The following is a 23,576-nucleotide window of genomic DNA, read 5'->3' as shown; positions in this document are numbered from 1 at the left end:
ATTGAATTAGGCCAGTGACGGTTAAGGTAGTGTGTACCATACTTTCTTCGCCCGAGACTTCGCTGCAATGGACAGCTTCTCATTTAACCCTCACACACGATTTCTCGAGTATTCGGCTGAGTAGACCGGGGGCTGCATAGACCACTCAGGATCTTTAGCTGAATGTCGACGACACTCACCCCACGACTAGGCAGGCAGTGGGTTTCGAACTCGCAATCTCACGATTACAAATCCGATGATTAACCAACTACGCTACCTGGCCGTTAAGTGGCATAATGCAAGAGTTTTGTTTATTAGCACTGACTGACTTTTGATATTTCAGAGGTCATGGTTTTTGTCATGTTTATTATGTGCTGTACAGGTATTGACATAATAAATTTGTAGGTGATTTTGTGTGTTTTTTGACGATTTTTTCAGGTCCAAGATTTTCAAAATCGAATAAAAAATGTTCTAAGACCTATCTCAAAATTGTGGCCCGGCAATCTTTTCTAAATGGTCCTTAGAACATATCCTGAAAGTTTCAGGGTGATTGCTCAAAAATGTAGGGGAAGATAGATTTTTAGACTCGATTTTCAGGGTGCAGGATTGAAAATCGCTCGCACAATACAATTACACATAAACGCTGACCTTTGACCGGCAATAATTTCGGCTAGGAACAATATTTTTCCATGGGACTAAAAACAGCTGATAGATATCACTCCCCTCTATCAGAAACAACTATAAAGTCAATTTCGAAAGAATTTTTATGAAGACCCCCCCCTGGCCCCCTTAAAATGAACTCTCTGCTCCCCCAAACTCTCTGCTCTAAACAATTCCTAAACTATCCTCTTTGTAACCTGAACAGAGGTGCTAAAATGCACCCTCTGATAATCAAAACAGAAATGTTAAAATGAACTCTCTGCTCCCCAAAACAGAGGTGTTAAACTGAACTCTCTGCACTACCCTGCTGTACTAAATGTCGTACACTCATAAATGCCTTAAAATACTGTTCAATGTCCAGTACTAAAACTAGTAAAACAAAGTATTTAGTAAAACAAAGTATTTTATTTATTAGCAGTGCAATCAATTCATATGATATAATTATAAGAATATAATAGTATGTCACACCTATTTAACTGTTACTTTTGAGTAGTCGTGCCTTGGCTAAATCTAACTAGGACCAGTGGTGTCGATTAACATTTAATAGGTGAGTCTAAGTGACACAAATTGAAAATTTTAAGAAAAGACGGATCAAAACACAGATCCAAGGACAAGGAGACCCCTTGCTAAAACGAGTATATAACATTGTCAATGGGAAAAATGACGATTCCCAATTTTTGTTTGCTTGCATGGTATTTTCTGTACAAAACAATCAAATCATGAATGTCAAGTCATTATGAGTGTTTATCTATAAAATGCGGTATGAATCTATCTGCAAATCTATATATATTTAAAGACTTTAGCTGAGACATTTGTTGGAGTAATTTCTGATTTTTGTTGTAGTTGCAAGTTTAAAATATAACTGTATTTTTCTCTGGTAAAATTGACAACCAACATATATTATCTGTTTTTAAACTTATTTGCAAGGATTTAATTTTTCTTTTGTGATCTGTTGAAATAACTCATGTTTGTACAGCACATGGTTGTACCAAGGTCGTCTGGCAGTTCTAACAAAGAGAGGCAGAAGGACTTGCTATGTCGTGTGAAGTACTGCAACAAGCTCCCAGATATTCCCTTTGACCCAAAGTTTCTAACATATCCTTTTGATCCTCACCGTTTTGTAAAGGTAACTTTGTTATTACTAGTTCATATTTGATTAAAATACATCATGTGTGCATATTGTGTGCATATTCACTGCTTGTGGTTATCTTCAAATTTACAAAAAGTGTTTCATTAATCCATATCATATTTTCAGTACAAGCACACATCATTAGAAGGAAACTACAAGCATGAGCTCCACACTGAGGCTGATCTTGGTTTGGATATAGATCTTATTTCAATGGACTGTGATAACGATGCTGAGGTGTCTAATTTCAATGAAGTTGATGAAAAACTGTTAGAGGATGAAGTGAGTTCAAAACAATCTTCAGTGGATAAAAACTGAACACACATGTACAATTGTACACTTGATTTAAACTAACGATTAATTAGACCAGGTTTTTAATTATTAATATTTGGTGAGCTACACAAATATGCATAACAGCACTAAGAAATAAGCATGTATGTATTTACATCTATGCACACTTAACTGTACAGCAGTAACAGCTAAAATGATTGTACTGTTTTAAAAATTCTTATCTGTTGACTCTTTGTGGATTTATTGTATTTTAATCTAATGAGCTATATTTTCAGGTTGTTCCAGCCACAGATCAAGTAAAAACCCAACGAAAAGGTCACAGAGTTTCTTGGCTTCGTCGCACTGAGTACATTTCATCAGATTACAGACAATTTCAAAATCTCGGTCTTGGCACAGAGAACAAAGTTGGTCTTGGTGCCAAGAAAAGGCTGCTAAACAAAGATATTTACAAGGACAGAGATTCTCAGATTGATGCCATTGAAAACACATTTGAAGCTGCTACCCACACAGTACCTAATAGAAAGAATGGTGTTTATCCTGTTGAAAGTTGTCCCATATATCCTGACTTTGAATATTGGAAGTATCCTTTCTCACAAGTTGCATTTGATACAAAACCAACACCCATTGGTTTTGATGCATGCGACCTTGTAAATCTTGACAGCAAGATGGACAATGCTATGATAAGAGGTTTGCTTTTTATGAAATTTGCTGTCTTATGTTTAAAACGTAGAATTTTCAATCTGGTTACGTATTATTATACTTGTTTCTTTACAAATTCAATCGTTTTTATGCTAAGATGACACATGTTAAACAAATAAACATTTCAGGTATGGTAGATGACGAAGGTAACCAGTTTGTCGTGTATTTCCTTCCAACCAATGAGACCATGACAAAGCTAGACGGTGGAAACAAGGATGAGATTGAGAGTTTGGAATACAAACTAGCTAGAGAGTACAACTGGACCGTCAACAAAGATGAAGCCAGTAAAGGGTAGGTGAAAAGTTTGAGAACACAGTCTTATTGCCTAGTTGTCAGATATCGGAGATGTTGCGACTCTAATTGAGAGTTCTAATATGAAATTTAGGACTTCGGGAATATGAATATACCACAAGGTATTCAGTTTGTTCTTATGATTACTGAATTAATTTACGTTTCCTTCAATGCCAATACATTAAAGAACATTCATATCAAGCTAAATTAAGCTTTCATCAAACTTGTGTTTTTTAATTGATCATCATCCGAGTACTTCTCCCAGATACGAAGAGAAGTTCTTCATAGTGTGGCGTGATGGTAACGTGTACTACAACGAGTTAGGTACACGAGTAAAGTTGGCTAAACGTAGATACAAGGGAAAGAAAAGGAACAAGATTAAGCTGGTCGTCAAACCTCGAGAACTGTTGGATCCTGAGCTTCAACAAATGGTTATTTTTATATTATCTTTTTAACGTCAATATTGGGTTGCCATTTAAAACTATTGATTTTCGAAAAAATAAATGATTTTTGTACCAAAATTTGCCTCACAATCGAAGTACCAATACAGGAAGTCAGAATGAAAGCTCTGGAGAAAGCAGAGATAGACGAAGAAGCAGAAGAAGAAGTAGAGGAGCAAGTAGCACCACCCGACAAAAAGGAAGATGGGGAGAGTGACAACGAGTTTGGTAGTCCCAAGTTGTCCCCTGATAACGATAACAATAACAGTGAGTTTTCTTGTCAAATGAAGCAGTTGATAAAGCGATACAAACTTAATTATTTTGATAGTTATTTACTTTACGAGATTTCCTTTACTGTGCGACAAGACCTTTGGTTAAAAATGGCATAATTTTCTCTGTTTTAAATCTAACAGCACCATTAATTCAGCTGAAACAGAAGAGAAAAGGAGTCCAGAAAAAGACAAGACACCCACCCCATCATCAGAAGAGGAAGAAGAAGAGGCGGAGGACGAAGCAAAGAACATATTCGGTAGTGACGATGATGACGAAGAGGATCTTTGAGAAAACTCAGTTCCCGTTTTATGGAATGTTTCAGACATGTTTCGGTGTGTAGAAGAACACAATATCACCAGGCAGAGACAGAATTCAGTTGGACTGTGGATTATGATTTGGTATTAGGCAGCAGTGGATGGTCATGGTTGTGGAGCTTAAAATTATAATGAATTTGACGACAGCTTATTATGAACTTATTTTATTTTTATTCAATTTTGATGTAATATTTATTAATGGTAGCATTAAACCATTGTTTTAACAAACGTCCTGATTTCGAACTCTTTCATCGCATCTGTGCTGTGTTCAGTTTTTTATGAGCTCAATAAAAATGTACTTTCTTTTAGACTGAATAGATCAGTGGTTCAAACTTAACTTAATAAGCCTAAAATTAGAGTACCTAACAGATGACTCCTAGTAGAAGATGTCAATGAGATGGTTGCCGGGGGTCCAATCTACTTCTTCCAACATGACGAGTCTCCGTTTGTTCGGAGACAACGAAAATCTCTAGCTCTCGTCGAATCCTTGGAAGAAGAAGCATCCCTCACAAAACAAGACTCTGCCAAGAGCAAGCTAGAAAAAGAAACTGTAGATGAAACAAAGACGAGACCCGGGACCACTCCGGGGACGGAGGCGAAGGAGTCGCGCATGTCAAACTACAATCACGAGCTTGTGTCCCGTATTGAGGAGGATGCCAGGTTGTTTCTGCAAGATGGCACCTCACTCACCAGCACTACTCCCAGCTTGCACAAGTTTCTGCCTCTCTTGAAACAAGCTATCTTAACATTCGACATGATTGATCCCAGTCCTGTGGAGAAGATTACTTTACATGAGAAATTCCAGATATTGAAGGCTCAGTCAGGTAGATTTGCACTTTTGTTAAGATATTGCTTCACTTACAATTCTGTTATTATATCATGTAATTGTCTGCCTTATAGTATATAGAGATTTATTTCATTTTAAAATCGCTAAAAGCATGTAAAACCTTAGGTGATCTATTTGAGGATCTAACTAGAACTCTAGAGTTCCTGTCCAAGGAGAACTATGCCATCTCCCCTGACATGATCCCTAGTGAATCACGTGAGGTGTTCCTCTCCAACTTCTACAAACTCACCGCCGACACGGAGGTCGAGTACCGAGAGTGGCAGCGCGGTTCACCGCCCCAAAACGCCCGGGACGCAACCACCGGCAAACTCAACTCCCAAGTCTCGGAACTGACTCAGTCCTTCGATGGCTCAAGAAGCGGAAAATCTCGGTAATGTTGAGTTTGTAATACGTTTGTTAAGTGTGGTGTACAGTAGTGTGTAGTGGTGTTGTTGCAATGCATGTCAGTCTGAAATATGCAGATTTAAGACAGCGTGCTTGTTGGCTTGCTATCATTTTTTAACGTGACTTTGTGTTACAAATGGTAATTATGTGCGTCTGACTAGGTATTTGCTGTAATTGGCTCTGATTGGTGTGAATTTCCGGTGTAGAATTGACAAATTGGGGTAAATAATCGTTATTAATGAAGCTGTCACTGAACTTTCATTAGTATTATAACCTGCTTAATGCTTAGAACTCATCATAATATGATAAATCGAATTTATTGATTTAAACATAAAGATCATAATCATAATATTATCCTTATTCCTGATTCGTATGATATGACAGAAAATAATGACGTAAACGTTAAACGATTCAGCCTAGTGGTCCCTCTAGTTTTATCATCTAAAACGCGTCATGATATAGTACCATGTCGTATCAATAACAAATAAAAACTAACAACACATGTACAGTAGGCGGCAAAAGACATTGTTCTCCGGAGGGGAGACCGACGGTGGAACCAGCAGTCGCTCAAACGAGGGAACTATTTACGGGGGGATAAAGAGCGCGCGGAGAGAGTCAGCGCGGCGAAGGAACATGTTATCTGATCAGAGTGATATTATCGAGGATCTGTATCTAGAAAACAACCAGCAGTCTGATGCTGGCAGCCGTATGGGTAAAGAAAAGTCCGGGATGAGACGAAAAGAAATGGAAAATTTGTATGAAATACAACCACACAACACAACTATTAACTTCTCTCTCATCAACCAGAACTGTGCTGCTAAAGGCTGGATTATAAACCAAGGAGACGGCGAGCTAAAGACAGATCACTGGTGAAGTATCTGCTGGAACGGCTTCAGAAGTGCAAGATGAACAAGACCGCTGAGGTTAAGAAAGATAACCAGGAGAAGTATCCGTCACTCCTAAAATATTATTCTGAGTTTGAGAGTGATCCGTATAAGAGTAGGAGACCGTTCAGCTGGTCGGGGAGACACAAAGTTGGTTTTGTAACTGAGGTTCCACAAGACATGACCTCTCAGTTGCTGTTCGCATTTCCTGACGGGAGCACCACGCTTTACTATCCTAATGGGAGTGTTTGTTGCGTCCTGTCAAACTTTCCTCTTCCAAAAGAGCAAGATTTCACCAGAACGATCAACATCTTTCACCATCTCCAAGCGGAATTTATCGTAGCTTCCTTCAATCCCTCTGGTGTAGGCAGTTGTTGGTATAATCAGAAAACTCCTGCATTCCTCTCCACTATCTTAGGTGGATGTGTCTACAACGAAGAAGGAGTTCCTTGTAAATCATGGTCTTGGAACAGTGTTGACACTGAAGACTTCTTGTTGACAATTAACGATTTTCTAACCTTGTTCTTCACCTCAACTGGAGAGGTTTACCTGCACCTCCAACTGTCTGACGAGTGCGTGTTTATCAACGTTAAAACCGTCAAAGTTCCGATAGAGGACACAGTACAGTCTCCTGTGTTAATGTCAAGTGTTGCGTTCAGATCAGTGACTGCTCAGACCATCCTGAACGCTCCTAAAACAAGGAACAGAAGACGACTCAGGCAGAAACGAATCAGCTCAACACGTGTTACAGACGATTCGGAGACCGAGGAATTGTTGTATCCTCACAAACATTCCATAGCTGATCCCACTGATAGATATCTCATCAATACATCTAAGAAAATCGTAAAGACTGTGGACGAGTTTCTGCTGAATTTCAGACAAGAGCTTTCTCTAGGAAGAGCAAGTTCAAGGAACAGCAGGGCCTTGTCTGCTGCTTCTAAAGCTTCCAAAGGAGCCACTGATTCTGAAGCAACTCTCCTCAAGCTGCCAGCTGGTTTCAAGACCATATCAGGAGGCTGCAAGAAGAAGACCTGTGTCACGATCAATTTGAACAGTTCACCCTTCCTGGTCTTTCCTGAGAGAAAAGATCCAAAGAAGAAGAGTTGGAAGACGAGAGGTTCTTCAGCGTGCAGCAGGATTAAGTCTCCGAGGAAGAGGCTCACGCTGACATGCCCTCTAGCAATGAGGATCTACCTGGCTACCAACGAGGAAATGATGTGTAGGTTGATTTCTTCCTGATAGTGCTCATAATTTCATCTTTCTATTTCTTATCAACATTTATTTCAACTGCTGGCGTTCCTTATTTTACGCTGACCTATTGAATATTCTGTATTGATTAACATCTAATTGATAGATCCTGCTGCTAACTGTAGATTCCCTAACTTAACACCGACCCTCTTTTAACAGGTAAGTGTGACTGGAGAGTGATGCCCCAGATTACAGATATGGAGTTTGATCGTGTCATCTCGGAGTGTTCCCAACAACTGGTTGTAATATCAGTATATTCTAGTTTCCATCCCGAGGCTACTCCTTGTGATGCTATGATGGAGGAGATATCCTACGGTATCAATTACAGGTTAATTACATTAACAGGTTAACGGTATCAATTACAGGTTAATATCAATTACACTTACATGTTAATTAATTACGGTTTCAATTACAGGTTATTTTTAGAGCAAACTATAAAAATTTAAAACTGGCTTTCAAATGTTTTTAAATTTCAATGGTCTTCATATTTCTGCTTACCGTGTACATAATATATTCTGATTAAGCTTATATAATTTTTTTCCCTGCTCTTGCCGAAGGCAAAAAGATCGTAGGGAATAAGTAATCGGGTTTGGATATATGAGGTGGCCCGATGGACCTGCGATGATGACAAAAGTCTGCTCCTTCGCAATATAGACCACTCCCCTATAATTAAGTGTATAGGAAGCGTCTGTTATACTGCGCGCGACGCTAGCCACGTGTTAATTAATTACAGTGAAATTCCTCCTTCGCAAAGTTATTTTCCGCAATTTTCTGGATTCATTTATTGTTGATGCGCGGCGCTGCATTGGTCAAATAAATCGTCAATTTTTACCATGCACGAATCCCACTCATTTATAAAAAACATAATATGTATATATGGTGCACTTTTTTCCAGTCACACTTTTCACTCAAAAGAATTAATGGTACAAGTACAATGTACATGGTAGGGAAACTTGATCGTGCGTGGTTTGACCGCGGCGAAATTCTTGTTAATTTAAGAATTGAATTAGAGTCTATTCCTCTATAATTACGATAGGTCCCCACTTAGAGGAGCAATTCCAACCCTTTTTACTCTACTTATCATAGTATTACAGTAACTTGCTAACCCAATATATTCTTCAGTCGATCCCAGCCGTGTGTGCAGGCGGTACAAGACAAATACCGGCTCGTAAAATACGACATGTCCACCAACAAACTACTGAAGAACAGACACAACGTCATACCTGGAATGTTTCTTATCTACTGTAAAACAAGGCTGGTGTTCGCTGATCTGGTCTTCAACGGTTATGGTAACGCTAAGAAGGATTTTATGAAACAGGTATGTGTTTCGTGTTCACAGTTCAAGTATGTGACTATTGTTGTGTGTGACTTAGTGACTAATGTTGTTCTTTATGTGGCTGACAACAGCTTGTTTCGTAACTGACATATATTGCGGTACACCTGTATATCATTGTTGCGGGCTGCCACACGGCACACACATGGGCTGCCACACACATATCTGTTATCTGCATTATCATTGGGAGGTGTTCACGGCTATGAATATAAGCATCATATTATGTATCTGTGCTGTCTTTAATTTATGCAGTATGTGTATAACATATTATCCTGTATGAGTACATGTTGTTTGTTTGTTTCGACGTTATGATATGCTATTATATATATGGTATAATGGTATATATTCCAATTCTTGACTGGAAGTGGTAGTGGTATTGCTTATATAATAACAGTGCGATCGCAGCGCAGTATTATAAATTCATGACGTCATGATTTTAAAACGCTTGCCGTTATGCTCATGCTATTCAATATTCAGATTAAATTCGGAAGCTGCCACATAATAAGATTTGAGCTTGGTTGGTTTCGATATTGGTGTGGTTGTAGTCAATTTGTTGATTGAGTAACCGTCGACTCGTCACGACTTCGTAACTTTTACTCAAGCATAAAATGTAGTGAAAGGTCAACAAGTTACAACATCTAATTCATTAGACAAGGTTCATTTATTAATGCCATATTCCTGTAAACATCAGTTTTACGTGAGAATATTACAAAAATGTGAATACACTGAGCCGAAAACATGGATATTTAATATTCATTATTTGGCTGAATAAAGTTGAAAAAGTTAAATTGTTCTTGTGTGTATAAAAACATGCCCTCAGGTGTACAAATGCGGTAGACTGGCGGAACAAGAGAAGTTCTTGCCTCACGACTTCAAGTTTACTGGTATGAGAAGTTGGGATGAAGCTGATGAAACAGTCCGACAGGTAGGTTATTTAATTAAGTTAACTGTTTATTAATTGTTAAATTAAGTTAATTTCTGTTTTCTCACTGCACGTATATCTCACTGCTCAATATTTGTCAGCTTAATCCCATTATATCATTTAATATGCCTCTCAATTTGCGGAATCTAAAGGTACCATTATCTGCTGCGCTTTGATTCAAATTAAGATTTTGAACTATCAGTATCAGTTAATTTTAAATAAAGAATAACAAACCATAGTCTAGATTGTGTGATAACATCCGTTTCAATGGGGCAGGACAGGTCATGATGTGAAACTCAATCCTCTTATCTCATAATGTAAAAATGTATCGGCTTGCCACAAATATGTCATCTCGTTTGAATACCGAACATGCATTCAACAAACACCTCCACACCATTCGCAAATCAAGTACCCGTGCTTGTCCTATGTGCGGCGACGAAGAGGAGGCTGTCTCACAATTTGTCTTAGCTCATCTTTCTTTTCCACACCCAGCTGGCACTTATGCGTCCCTTCATGACTCATCCCCTCTCATAACACTTGCCACCATCCTCCACTATTCACTTTGATTTCTCCGGCAACCTCCCCCAAGGTTGCCATACCCCAGAGGTAGGCAGAGCATCCTCATGCTATCCTCTCGTGGGCCATCCAGGCCCAGCCTCTCTCAAAAAAATAAAAATAAATTAAATGCAGAATGTACATAATATCTTATATATAAAGCGAGACGATATATGTAACAGAGTCGATATATTTTAATGTTGCCATGGGGTGGCAAGTCCCCATACATCGTGGTCCGATAGTTTCATTGCGTCTTAATATATACTAGCAAGAACCCGTCTAACTGTAAAAGATATACAACTTTTTTGACTGGTTCAAATGCCTTATGGCCTTCAAATCAGCATGAAAAAATAAAAAATATCCCAAGGAATAAGAATTTTAGTGCCCAAAAGTGGTGTCAAAAACGCGAATTAAATAGGTAATAATTATTTTAGACTCTTGAGTCTTGACACCACTTTAGGGTTAGACGGGTTCCTGCTAGTTATTTGAATCTGTAGTCTGTACTGGTCACTATTGATGATATTTTGAAACAGTTACATGTCTCCGAGCTTACTATATAAGGTTACTCACGTGAGAGTAAATTGAATAAATTCTTATCTTAGCCCTGAAATGTAAAATATAATCGTGAATATTTCAGATCCTGACCCTACAGTTCGGTAAGACAAGCGGTTGGATAGCACCGAAACTCACTCCGCTAACCCGGAAAGAAGACGTTTCACTTATCGGATGGTGAACTAGATCTTCCACTTATAGACTCGTTCTAGATCAGATCTTATCTAAATTTCAGAATTGAGATATCATCTACTTTACTCAGATTTACATATTGAATCAAATTCTATTCAGATTAGAGCATGATAATTTATTTATTTGCAGATTCACGTTTTATACATATTAAGTATTTAGATTGTTTTAAAGTGTAAATAGTATTGTAAAAACTTTCTAGATCATAAATGTAAGGGCTGTAAATTATTTAAACCTAATTTGGTAATCATTTGTGTTGTTATAGTTTAGTCTAACATTTATAATTCGGCCTTACTTATATGGCAATTCCGTACAAAGAACGCTAAATCGGAAATGTAAAAAGATGCTATACAGAAGAGTTTAAAATTGCTTTAAAAAATATTACGACGTACTTTATTTGAATTCAATCTCTAGGCAAGAGTCAATAATTTCATTATGCTGGGTGAAACAGAAATTATGAGCTTTCATTAAAACTTATTACTTATATAACTTAATTTCATTGGTTTTGTGGATAGGTTCATGTACATAAGTTAAGTATTGTTTATTGGATTTATGCGATCATTAATTAGAGTCAGTTGCCATTATTTATCGTTTTATACCGACTCATTGTTTGTTTCATTGCCAAGTTCATTACTCAATTAAAGCTCTGGATATTGATAGATTAGTTGTAGGTGTTTAGTATTACTTATTCTACCCAATATTCATGACTTTATATTTTCTTCAGTTTTGCAGCTGATGCCTTATGGTAATCAATTTTATTTAAAGAAAACAGGAAGAAAATAAGTGAACCTTAAAGTTTCCCTCCCCAATAGCTGGTGGAAACTACCTCGCTGGAATCAATCTACCTCTCCATTACCCCATCTCAAAATGTGATGGCAGAATATGAAGATGTCTGCGAGCTTGAGGACAGCGTCTCAACAATCAGTGTAGATAGTGTTACCATTAGCAACCTCGCTGTATCTAACAACTTGCCACGTGGTAACTCAGCACAACAAGGCAACAGTGCTGCCTCGGAACATGGCAGTCGGCAGAAGAAACGTGTAGATACCATTCCTCACGATCAGGTTACTTGCAACTTTATCTCACATTTTCGTTTAAGTAAACTACCTAATATGGATTATACATTTGTATCTGTTTTATAAAGGTTTCATTGCTTTAGTGCTTTTGGTTTGACACAGTGTGTATTCACTATCCAGTGACATGGTGATGGAAACGTAATGCAATCATATTTCTCAGATGGTTCAGAAGTTGAAGGAAGTAGAGCAGAGAGAGAATGAGATAGAACATGTCCTGATACAAAACAACAATCTTATGAAGCTGCTCCTCGAGAACTCCCGCGAGAGCAAGTCTAAGGTTGGTCTTACTTCTTGAATACCTGCATTTTTGGAATTCCCTTGCTTACAATTATTGTGATTAATATCATGGACACGGCTTATATTTATTTGCGATGTGTCATTTGAGAATTCGAAATGCAAGTTTAATTTTTTCAGGTGAACACAATTAAGGCAAATAACATGGAGTACCGAAGGGAGATGTCTGAACTGAAGGGTGAACTGAAACAGAAGAATAACGAGATAAGATCCTTCAGCGACGGGGACAAGGTCAGACCTATTTTCTGTTATATTTGCCAGAATTACATGACCTTTACTAACACTAACAAAACCTATTGTTTGTAATGCGTCTCTATTAGATTTGCACGTTAATGTGATTGATTTGATAGATTAGGTTCAACTGCAACCCCCACAACTTTATTAACCCCATAATCCATCTCTCAGAATGCTAACGCACAGCGGCTGAAAATAGACCAGGCAGCTGCAGCAGTCAAGGATCTCCGAGACCAACTTTATGAGAAAGACCGTGTTCTCGAACGGATGAAGACCAAAGTGGAACAAGATTACTCTGCCCTAGTGAGTAAAGTGGACTGCTTCTATCATTACATGTACACTCCATTGATAATTGAGATTTGGAGACAAGACTGCTTGCCAAGCAGGGGCGTGCACAGGATTTTTGAAAGGGGTAGGCGAGGAGTCGGCGCGAAGCGCCAGCTCCGAGGCTACCGCCGCGAGCGAAGCGAGCGGCGGCAGGGGCTCGGGGGCGCAGCCCACGGAAAATTTTTTGACTGAATTATAGAATTATATGCTAAGCCAATAGGATTAAGGATATCATTACAGAAGGTTCAAGGCAGTTGATACACACTTGGTCATTAGAAATTTCTGAACTTTATCAGCCTAGATGCCAAGTGGATATCATCAGTCATCTAACATTGTACATGAAGATACTAGATCAAAGTAGATACTTTAGCTCCTCTTTCCCATATTAATCTGCCTCTCTCTAATCACTAATGACTAATCTCTTGACTCTTTTAAGCTTGAACTGTTTCTTAATGTGTTGCCATTTCTGACTGTATAATGGACTAAGTAACGTAATGATCATTAATCACGAATGATTATAGATGTATGTAAGTAATAAGTATTAACTATTAAGAATTGATGAATATTAGGGAAATGTATGCACAAGGCATGTGTAACGGCCTTATTCAATTAGTTCGAAATTAGTACATATGTTTAAAAAGTAATACTTGTGTTTGATGTCGTTTAATTTTTTTTGTGAAAATTTTTATAAAATTTTTTATAAAAATATTTTTTTGCTATATAAACCAATTTTCGACAAAAAATTATAGGTCAACATTTCAAAAAGGGGGCGGCGACCGCCTCCATCGCCCCCCCCCCCCTGGGCACGCCCCTGTTGCCAAGAAATATGTGTTCAGCAAAGCTGACATATAATTCGGGAGTCGAAACGTTGATAATTAACTTTCTCCAAGACATAATTTATTTTTAGGTCTCAGAGAATAGCTATCTGAAGGTTCAGGTAGCAGAAGCTGATGCTTTTAAATCTGAACACGAACGACAATGTGATACTCTCTCAACTTCACTGGAAGAAAATCAGCAGGTTATTTTCATCGTACAGGAATTTTATTTGGGAAACCACAAAATGTTAATCAAATAGGCCTGTAGTTATACCATATTACTAGCCATTGCTTTTCAGTTGATTTAATCAAGACGGGCCTTAAATATTTATCATTATATTAACCAATATACATGGTGTCTGGTGGTATGCAGAGAATAACACTTCACTTTTCAGATCATTGAAAGTCTGAACGACCAGCTACTCGGTGAGAAGAAGTTAACTGATGACTACAAGAACCAACTAGCTGTTCTCTCCTGTCAGGTTTTACTTGTCTCGTCCAGCTCTTATATTTGTAATATTCTTTGTTGTTTTTCATTATAGTAACTGGGCAATGAATATGTCCGGAATTGTTTATTAACACCATTCAATAGGTGACGGAACTAAAGCGGTACTATTCAATGGAACGACATGTCAGAAAACAGCTACAGGCCAAACTTCAAGTAGTAAGTTTGACCTTCAGTTTAACCACATGACAACTTAAATTAAATTTATCAGGAGGCAGTAAATAGGAACATGGTCTTGGAGAGCATGGGAATGGATGGTATCAGTCCAGGTGCGCTCCAGCGCCGCTGGGCCGCGCTAACTGCACTTCTTACACCGGTACTATGTACTGTACTACACATCTGTTTGTGCACCTAATGGGTGCAGAATACCTTATCGTTCATTATGAATGTATCTAAAATTTGTAACTTGATGATTCATCGACTCAATTCTCTGTGTTGTTCACAATCTGATTTCGTGCCAACTGCATCGTTGTGCCCAAACTTTTTGGACTCTTTGACGACTTGTGTAGTTGATAAATAAACCGCAGCTTCAAGATCAGAATTCTCAGACTAAAGCTTGTTGAATTCATTGTTTAACTCCTTAGATTAGTACAAGAAAACTCCTGATTCCATGAATAGAACTAACTAAAATTCGTGGCTGTAAAAACTGGACGATTTTTAAAGAACAAAGTTGTAGGGCGCAAAGACAAAATTATGTTCAAAAGGCTCGCACAATGTGCTTTTTAAGCACTCCTTTCACGTACGTTTCATATCTGTCGATGGGTAGATTGGTTTATTGTATCCGTTGCCAAGAAATGGAAAACATGTGATAAGCGCAAGCCCGAAAGAGATCACATCACAATCTATCTCTCATTTGATACGATATCCCATGGAATCCTGTGAACTCCAATTTTGTACAACCAGAAAGCCTCTTGGGATCACCGTTTTTAGAATGATTTCGAGGGATGTCCCTAATATTGGTTTACGTAATCAACGTTCAGTAACTCACTCCAAAGATCTCTTACTCTGTCATACAGTGGGGTGCCATATGCTTTCGTCATTTGTGATTATGACAAACAGTGCAGTGTTAAAACAAAAATTTTCATTGAAACACTGTAACTCCCAATTAAGTTAATCACGTTTTAAGTTGATCCTGCATAAAAAGTTTTATAAATTGATTTCCTTTTCAACATTTTTTCGAAGCTGAGCATTTAAAATAACTCTTATGTATTTGACAGTCGGATCCAGGACATTTCTCGCGGTCTGGCATGGAGAGTCGCGGTTTTGAACCGAGCATAGGAGCAACTTTAGCAGCTAGCCATGGAGAGCAGACGGCACCTCCCTCAAATTCACCGTTCATGGAGTATTCCGAGTAAGTTACGATTACTCTCTTTCGTTTACTTTCTGTTACTTATTGACATAACTAATCTATAAAAAGGCCTTTTATGTTTTTGGGCACTGTTTATTGAAGTTTGTTGTATAATCAATGTTAACGAATCGTAGCGGAAAATGTATCGATTGTAATTGTTTTCTTTCAGGCACAGGCATTACTAAAGGACTATGAGAGACTCTGCCTTACCCCTTGGTCTGGTTAAATGAAGCCACAATCACGGGCTTCCTGATTGATTTGTAATTCAAGTATCTTTAGCTTGATAGACTGACCTTTAAATGTACTGATTATTTATTTCTTTGGGTTTTATACATCATTGGCCTGGTTGATAAAATTTTCTAAAGGTACTTTTACTTGGATTGCAGAAACTTTTTACCTTGGCTCATTGCTGGAGCGTTTACATTGTTTACAATATACATTTTTGTTAAAATTCTTGATAATTTCCGATTAATATAATATACTAACATCATTTTGCTGGAAGTTTTACGCATAGTTTTATAAAGTTTTTATGATGAGAGCTTTTCGGTTCGCTTTTGATCCTGTATTGTTGTGTACGGAATGTAAATATGTTTGATTATATGGATGTTTTCACTTTTCGAGTTACTATATACAAGTGGTCTGCCAATTTATTAAATGATTATATAAAGCAAACTGTAAGGTACAGTTTCCTATTTTCTATAAATAGCTTACTTGTAGGACACTGCTATAATTAACATTCCAACTAATGAACAGGACATCATGTCTCTTACTAAGGTGGGGATCGTTGGCAAGACTGCCGCCAGATTTGGTGTCCAGGAAATTCCCGGACGTATGTCAATTCCAAAGGTTCGTAAACTGTGTACAACTTCACAACTTTTAAACATCATTTTAACATTTTTTGCTCGGACTGTTTGTTGTCGCAGTGAAATCATAGAGCAGCATGACTGATGTGATGTATACACCTCATTAATATTTTATGGTAATTTTCGCTCAGATTCAACATGACCTGACTGTGAATATGCTACCAAAGAGCCAAGTACCCGTAACTGGCAGGATGGATCCAATCCCTCCAAATGCTTTGACGAGAGCAGTTGACAAAGTCATGTTTCCTATCATAAAGTAAGATATCCGAGATACGATTCTGGATGTTTTTTTTTTTGTTGAAAATACAGACCGCTTTTGTACTAGTAGACCATGAAAAATAAAACTTAGTTATCTTTTGATCTTTAAAATATTTAACTTCTTCAAAAGATCTCTGATCAGCTTTACAATAATTTATCTCCTTCGTCAGGTTCTATTATCCGAGGAGCGTCCAATGTGAGTTAGGTCTGAGATTTGACGACTGGTACTACAACCAAGCCACAGACAAGAATGTCGGGGTAAGAAACATTGGGCTTATTACAATGGGGCATTTAATTGAAAAATATTACCTGGGACATTTGGGATTATCTAAGAGAATTTGGGAATGTTTTTCTTCTTCGGATGGGATTATTTGTCTGCTTTCACTCCCTAGGGGTCGTTCACATATTACGTAATCAGCCGAGGGGGGAGGGGGGTTTCCAAATGCTTACGGTTGATTACGGGGGGGGGGGGGGGGGGGGGGGGGGGGGGGGGGGGGGGGGGGGGGGGGGGGGGTTGGTCGTTGATTACGTTATCAAAATTTCCTTTTTTACCCTCTAGAATAATAATAATTTGACATTAGTTCGGGGGGGGGGGGGGGGGGGGGGGTGCAGGTACTTTTTTGATGGAACATATGCTGACTTTGCAAATTTAAGGTTTTTTAAGGTTTTCCGCCACAGAAATTGCAATCATATCTAAAGGGGGAAGGTATAATTTCAGAAAAAACCCAATTAGATCTACACCGACCTAGGTATAATTTCAGAAAAACCCAATTAGATCTACAACAAGCTATGTATAATTTCAGAAAAACCCAATTAGATCTACACCGAGCTAGCTGCTAGGTATAATTTCAGAAAAACCCAATTAGATCTACAACAAGCTAGGTATAATTTCAGAAAAACCCAATTAGATCTACACCGAGCTAGCTGCTAGGTATTTTTTTTATCAATAAACTTTCAAATTGTTACACAAATACATCATTTTATTTCAAAGAAAATATCGCCGAATGACCTTACATGCCTTGACAAGTGACCGAGTGTAAACAAAATAAGGGACACCGAAACACCAGTTGACCAGTAAACTGATCATAGCAATTACATCGGGCCCTAAATGCACCTATAAGTGAAGCGATGCTGCAACCAAGGCATACTAGGTTTATTCCATTGAACTAATAAGGTTACAGCCTAAAATATAAATATAATAAATAACAATGTACCATAAATCATAATTATAAACACACTTTATTTAACATATTTTATTAATTATGCTTCATATCAATTTATATTTAGACAATATAGTTACATTAAGGTAAATTGTTTAACTGTCAGAGGATGTTATATGGTCGTTTAGAACTGTCCAGAGGTACTTAATTAAATGGGTTTTAAACACGGATGGCCTTGAGATTTCCCTTAATTCATAATGGAGTTTATTCCAAAGAATGTGTGCTCTGTAAAAGTAAGACTTAGATATGCCTGAACATCTGGTCTGGCTTGACGTAAGGTTTTGTGGAACTTGAGGAGAAATGTCACTAATCATACTGAGATCGTCTAGATGTGATCGCCTTAACCTACTTCCCATGAAACGTCGTAAGTAAGGTGGAAATGTCACAACTGACATGTCATAAAAAATATTATGAAAATATAATATATCCTTGTAATCAAACCTTACCGAGAGTGGAAGGATATTTAGTTCCTTACACGCTATGAAATACCTTTTTTTGTCCCTAAGGCTCAAGTAAATATCATTAAGGATCCACTTGATACCTCTTTTTTGTATCGATTCAAGTTTCTCCACCGAGGTTTCTGAATGAGGCCGCCAGACAATTGTGCAGTGTTCGAAATGACTTCTAACCTGAGATAGATAGAAGGCCCGACGTTTTTTAGTGTTCTTGGTGAAGTAACATGTTCTTTTTAGAAGGCCTAACCTCTGACTAGCCTTAGAGTATATCATATCACAGTGATGTGACCAATCTAACTTACTATTGATATGTACTCCAAGATCTTTTTCAATGTCTGTGTATTCGATAGCCGTTTCATTCATTGAGTACACAAAATTAACACTACGATTCATAGAATATGCTCGGGTAATAGAAAGAACGTGACTTTTTGAAGGGTGAAACACCATCTTATTATGATGAGCCCAATTTTGAAGACTGTTAATATCCCGCTGGAGCAGCCAATGGTCATCCTGGGACGTGATTCTACGCCATATTTTTGTATCATCAGCATACATGGTTATATTTGTTTCCGGTGACAAATCCTCTGTAATGTCATTAAGAAAAAGTATAAATAAAGTAGGCCCTAAAATTGAGCCCTGGGGGACACCTGATCTAACCTGACAGGGAGCAGACATTTTATTTCCAATGACAACCCTTTGGTATCTGTTTTCAAGGTAGCACTTGAAGAATCTCAGTAGAGATGCATCAATGTTATATTGTTCTTTGAGCTTCAACAGAATTATGTCGTGGTTGACAGAATCAAAAGCTTTTTGGAAATCAAAGTATATTATGTCAGTGCGAACATTGTCATTGAGAGATAGGGCTAAGCTGTCACAGAAATTTACTAGCTGAGTTGTACATGATTTCCTACTCATAAAACCATGTTGACGTTGATCAATAAGATGTTCACATCGATTGAGCAATTCATCCCGGATTACTTTTTCGTAAACTTTCATAATAATGCTTGTCAGAGAAATTGGCCTATAGTTGTTAACTTCAATTTTAGAGCCTTTTTTATGAACTGGAACAACGTTTGCCATTTTCCAATCTGCTGGAATACATCCAGTTTTATAAGAAGCTTCAAAAAGGATAGCAAGAGGCTTAGACAGGCTCACTGAACAGTACTTTAAAATTCTTCCATGGATATTGTCGGCCCCTTGCGCTTTACTTGGATCAATATTTTCAAGTAAACCTTTGATTTTACAAGTGTCGAAATTGACCTGAAAATCACGGTCACTGGAAAAGTCGATATCTATATCATAATCACTACCCTCTGTAAACTGTTCGTTAAAATATTTATTGAATAACTCACACTGTCCTTGCGGATCGGACCGTAGGCAACCATTGTAGCTGACTGTTTCAGGAATGCGATTAGAGTTTGATTTAGATTTCACAAAAGACCAGAACTTTTTGTTAATGAGATTTCTGTTATCATCATCTTCAAAGTTTGCGTCCAATTTTGCATCAACGAGATTTTTAAAATCCCTCCTAGCTTTGGAAAATTTTAAATATTTTTTTGGATTAGAAGACTGTTTCCATTCGTCATGTAGTCGCTCCTTTTTTCTACATAAATCAAAGACATCTGAGTCAAACCATGGGGGTTGAAATTCATCGGAGACAGATATCTTAGGAATATGTGAATTACAATGAGAAGTGAAAATAGTATTGAAAACTGACCAGGCCTCTTCGACTGGTTTACCACTAAGTAGATGTTCCCAGTTTTCAGAATTCAGTGCATTATTTAAATTGGTCCAATTAGCGTTAAGTCTTATGTCAAATCTTATCGCATAGTGATCCGACCCACAAATACCATGTTTACTGTCAACAATTAATTCTGATATAATTTCTGGCTTATCCGTCAAAACTACATCTAGAACATTTCCCCTGTAATGTGTAGGGTCTGTTACCAGCTGCTGTAAAGATAAATCATTAAACGTATCAATGAATGCTTGTTCAATAGGAACAGAGGAGGAGCCCTCATCCCATCTGACCTGGGGCATATTCAAATCACCAGCCAAGGTAATGCTCTGTACTCTTCTACGCCTACGGATGTTATGTAGGTATTGCTTGACTCTATCATGGTTATCATTGCCAAGTGTGCCAACTCTGTAGAACGAGCTTAATATGGATTTTCTTCCTAACTTGTCAGAAAGCTCAATACTCAAAATCTCGGCTCTACATTTGACAGGAATGATTTTAGATTCTATGTCAAGACAATGTTTTATGGCAATAAGGACACCACCCCCATTTACTCTGAATTTCCGACTATTCTGGGGGTCCGGGGTATGAGTAAAGCTAGATATAATATAATATATATAATTTCAGAAAAACCCAATTAGATCTACAACAAGCTAGGTATAATTTCAGAAAAACCCAATTAGATCTACAACAAGCTAGGTATAATTTCAGAAAAACCCAATTAGATCTACACCGAGCTAGGTATAATTTCAGAAAAACCCGATTAGATCTACAACAAGCTAGGTATAATTTCAGAAAAACCCAATTAGATCTACAACAAGCTAGGTATAATTTCAGAAAAACCCAATTAGATCTACACCGAGCTAGGTATAATTTCAGAAAAACCCAATTAGATCTACAACAAGCTAGGTATAATTTCAGAAAACCCCGATTCTAACATTTTGGTAATGAAAAAGTACCATGTACTTTTATAATCATGTTTTGGGGTACCCCTTCTTTTTTTTGGGACAAAAAAAGTACCATGATACTTTTCGAAAATTTCATAAAACACCCACCCACCCCTCGGGTACTTTTAGGGTTATGTTCCATCAAAAAAGTACCTGCACGCCCCCCCCCCCCCCCCCCCCCCCGATAGTTTGATTCAAATTCTACTCAATTTCACTCTGATAGTGATAAAATTTAGAAATTGATCGAATATCCGGCTATAATAGTAAGTATTTTAGAAGGTGCTTGGCCGGATATCATAGCAATGATTTCGGCTCATCATGATTGCATGATCAGGGTAGCATGAAACGTAGAGAAAAGTGTTTTCTAAGGAAAAACGTCAGGGGGGGGGGGGGGGGTGGGGTCAGGCCATGATTACGTAATATTGCTGTCAGGAGGGGGGGTTGGGTCTTGATTACGGTTGATTACGGAGGGGGGGGGGGGACTGGGGAGTGGGGAGGTGGGGAAAAATGCTAGAATATTGATTACGTAACGACCCCTTAGTATTATGTTCAGGATGAGTTGAAACACCATAAATTTCAGAACATTCACATAATACATTTTTGCAGACAGCACTGAGTAGGATTGACGACATCGACCTGCAGCTCCGTAATTTCCGTGGACTCCGAGCTTCCCAGTTGGCCATTGAACGAACAGTGGTACGTGCTTTCCTCTAACACTAACTTTATGTTTTTGTTGTGTTGCTATTAGACGGGAAGAAATTAGGCTAATTTATAGTTATCTTCTTAGCAGTAATTAAATTCTGTATCAGCTGAGTTAGCAAATATATCGTAGTCAGCTGTAACATAATTGAGAGCAAGTAGTGCAGCCCAGAGCACATATCTTAATATCTGGGTATATATGATATATTTGACTATGTAAGCTGTGAGATATCACATTATTAACAGGTGTCTAGGTTCCTTGTTTCTGCCAATAACACATGACAGTATATTGGACACGTGACATAACACGTGACATAACACGTGACATAACACGTGATATAACACGTGACATAACACCTTCCCTCTCTCAGTGTCCAGAAGCTGAAAGGTGGGAGGAGGTAGTCGGTGAAGTGCGATATGTCAAGCCCTGGATCGAACAAGTACGAAAAGAAAAAGCCGAAGCTGATGCCTGGGATAACTACTAGTTACATCAATGACAATCACCGTCACGTGACGTCGCATAACGTCACGTGACGAGAGTAATGTCTACTGACTCCGCGTCCTAATGTCACGTTGTCATTAGTTTAGGATATGAGAAAATGTGGATTGTTGTTCCGGCCAGCTATGTTTACTTTAAGTGTAGACTTACTCGTTTTGGAAGTTCCCCACGTTTTGTATTTACTTTTGCCGGTTGGTTAAGTTGTATTTCACGTAATTTAGTGATCCTCGTTTAGAGAAAATCAGACATGAAATTGTATTTACTAATTCTAATTATACGACTCCCTGGCTTTGTAATACAAATTGCTGAGTTTCAATTTGACCATAAGTCATATGTTAACTTATTTGCTATACGTGAGTTTAATTTAGCGTACAGAAATTACACATTCTTGTGACATTTTTGCAAATAAGGCACGTACCTTCGCGTGATTTTACGTCGCGTTTTATCTTTGGTAATTCGATCAATGGATTGTTTAGGTAATTCATAATGTAACAAAAATGTCAAACCATAACTATTGGACAAAATCTTATCAGTAATGTTATAAATGATCCAATTGCGTGCAGTATAAATAATGGGCTAGGGCTACCATACCAGTATACCAATTTGTCCTTATACCAATAATTCAATAAATGGTAACTCAATTAGGAGCTACATGTAAGCTTTAAGTGTACCTTGACAACACCTCTCCGAAAAGGGGTTCTCGTTGGTAGTTGTGCTGTCGTTTCCAGTTCCTTGAACTGCATACCTTGTTGAAGCGTAAGAGTTCCTGTGTGATGTGTCCTTACCGTCATCATATGATATAATATAACCTTGTCAACAGGTCCAACGCGAACCCATTACTGCTTCTGTTCTTGCTTTTAACTTCAAACTGAGAAGTGTCAGAAAATGCCCGTACTCTTTTTCGCAACTTTAGCTCGTGCTTGCTTTGGTAGGGTCGGATTATATTTGTGGATTGTAAGGACACGTTGAGAGTAGTGCTGCTCACAAGATGTGGCTTGTTATGATAATACGGTTAACGGAAAGTGTGAATTTTGAAGATCTATTGAAATAGACGTTACCGTAATAAATTTGATTATGACCGAGCCTGTAAGAATCCCTGAACTGAATGATAACTTCTTGTTCTGTCGTGTGTCAGGATCGTTCAAATGTTTTAATCTGCGCCTCCAAACTAATAACAATATATTCAATTGATATCAAACTCTATATTATAAACATGGAAATATGCTAAGGCATAAGTGATATCTTAAATTGTGCATATATAATTATAGGGCAGAGAACGCTAAAATTCACCGATTAAATTGTGCATATATA

The 23,576-nt window shown here is 37.9% G+C and overlaps 4 protein-coding genes across 5 annotated transcripts; all 4 read left to right on the top strand.

Moving 5' to 3' along the window:
* Positions 1-1,612: 1,612 nt before the first annotated feature.
* On the top strand, positions 1,613-4,328 carry LOC134815731 (RNA polymerase II-associated factor 1 homolog). The gene is made up of 7 exons (XM_063824309.1): positions 1,613-1,765; positions 1,895-2,047; positions 2,332-2,743; positions 2,884-3,046; positions 3,312-3,477; positions 3,597-3,753; positions 3,914-4,328. Exons 1-7 carry the CDS (start codon positions 1,619-1,621, stop codon positions 4,045-4,047), a joined length of 1,332 nt encoding a protein of 443 aa, XP_063680379.1. The 5' UTR covers positions 1,613-1,618; the 3' UTR covers positions 4,048-4,328.
* Positions 4,329-4,457: 129 nt separating this feature from the next.
* On the top strand, positions 4,458-11,589 carry LOC134815730 (uncharacterized). Its single transcript, XM_063824307.1, is given in 8 exon segments — positions 4,458-4,897; positions 5,026-5,290; positions 5,817-6,154; positions 6,157-7,407; positions 7,596-7,764; positions 8,559-8,754; positions 9,590-9,694; positions 10,884-11,589. Coding segments are annotated over 8 exon segments (2,847 nt in total). The 5' UTR covers positions 4,458-4,470; the 3' UTR covers positions 10,980-11,589.
* Positions 11,590-11,702: 113 nt separating this feature from the next.
* Positions 11,703-16,184, top strand: LOC134815732 (uncharacterized). 2 transcript variants are annotated; one of them, XM_063824311.1, is made up of 9 exons: positions 11,703-12,051; positions 12,224-12,340; positions 12,478-12,588; positions 12,763-12,894; positions 13,826-13,936; positions 14,129-14,215; positions 14,326-14,397; positions 15,456-15,589; positions 15,756-16,184. In XM_063824311.1, exons 1-9 carry the CDS (start codon positions 11,860-11,862, stop codon positions 15,769-15,771), a joined length of 972 nt encoding a protein of 323 aa, XP_063680381.1. In that variant the 5' UTR covers positions 11,703-11,859; the 3' UTR covers positions 15,772-16,184. The 2 variants fall into 2 exon arrangements, with proteins under 2 accessions (XP_063680381.1, XP_063680380.1); XM_063824310.1 differs by lacking the exon at positions 14,326-14,397 and adding an exon at positions 14,450-14,554 and having other exon boundaries at positions 11,785-12,051.
* A 157-nt stretch (positions 16,185-16,341) lies between these two features.
* Positions 16,342-22,615, top strand: LOC134815733 (cytochrome b-c1 complex subunit 7-like). Its single transcript, XM_063824312.1, has 5 exons — positions 16,342-16,432; positions 16,581-16,705; positions 16,878-16,965; positions 21,674-21,763; positions 22,138-22,615. Exons 1-5 carry the CDS (start codon positions 16,346-16,348, stop codon positions 22,249-22,251), a joined length of 504 nt encoding a protein of 167 aa, XP_063680382.1. The 5' UTR covers positions 16,342-16,345; the 3' UTR covers positions 22,252-22,615.
* Positions 22,616-23,576: the final 961 nt, after the last annotated feature.

This window comes from Bolinopsis microptera, chromosome 5, assembly GCF_026151205.1.
Source record: "Bolinopsis microptera isolate Bmic1 chromosome 5, MBARI_Bmic_1.0, whole genome shotgun sequence".
Taxonomy (NCBI): domain Eukaryota; kingdom Metazoa; phylum Ctenophora; class Tentaculata; order Lobata; family Bolinopsidae; genus Bolinopsis; species Bolinopsis microptera.
Note: the sequence above shows the minus strand (reverse complement) of the source record. Positions and strands in the feature narration are given on the sequence as shown.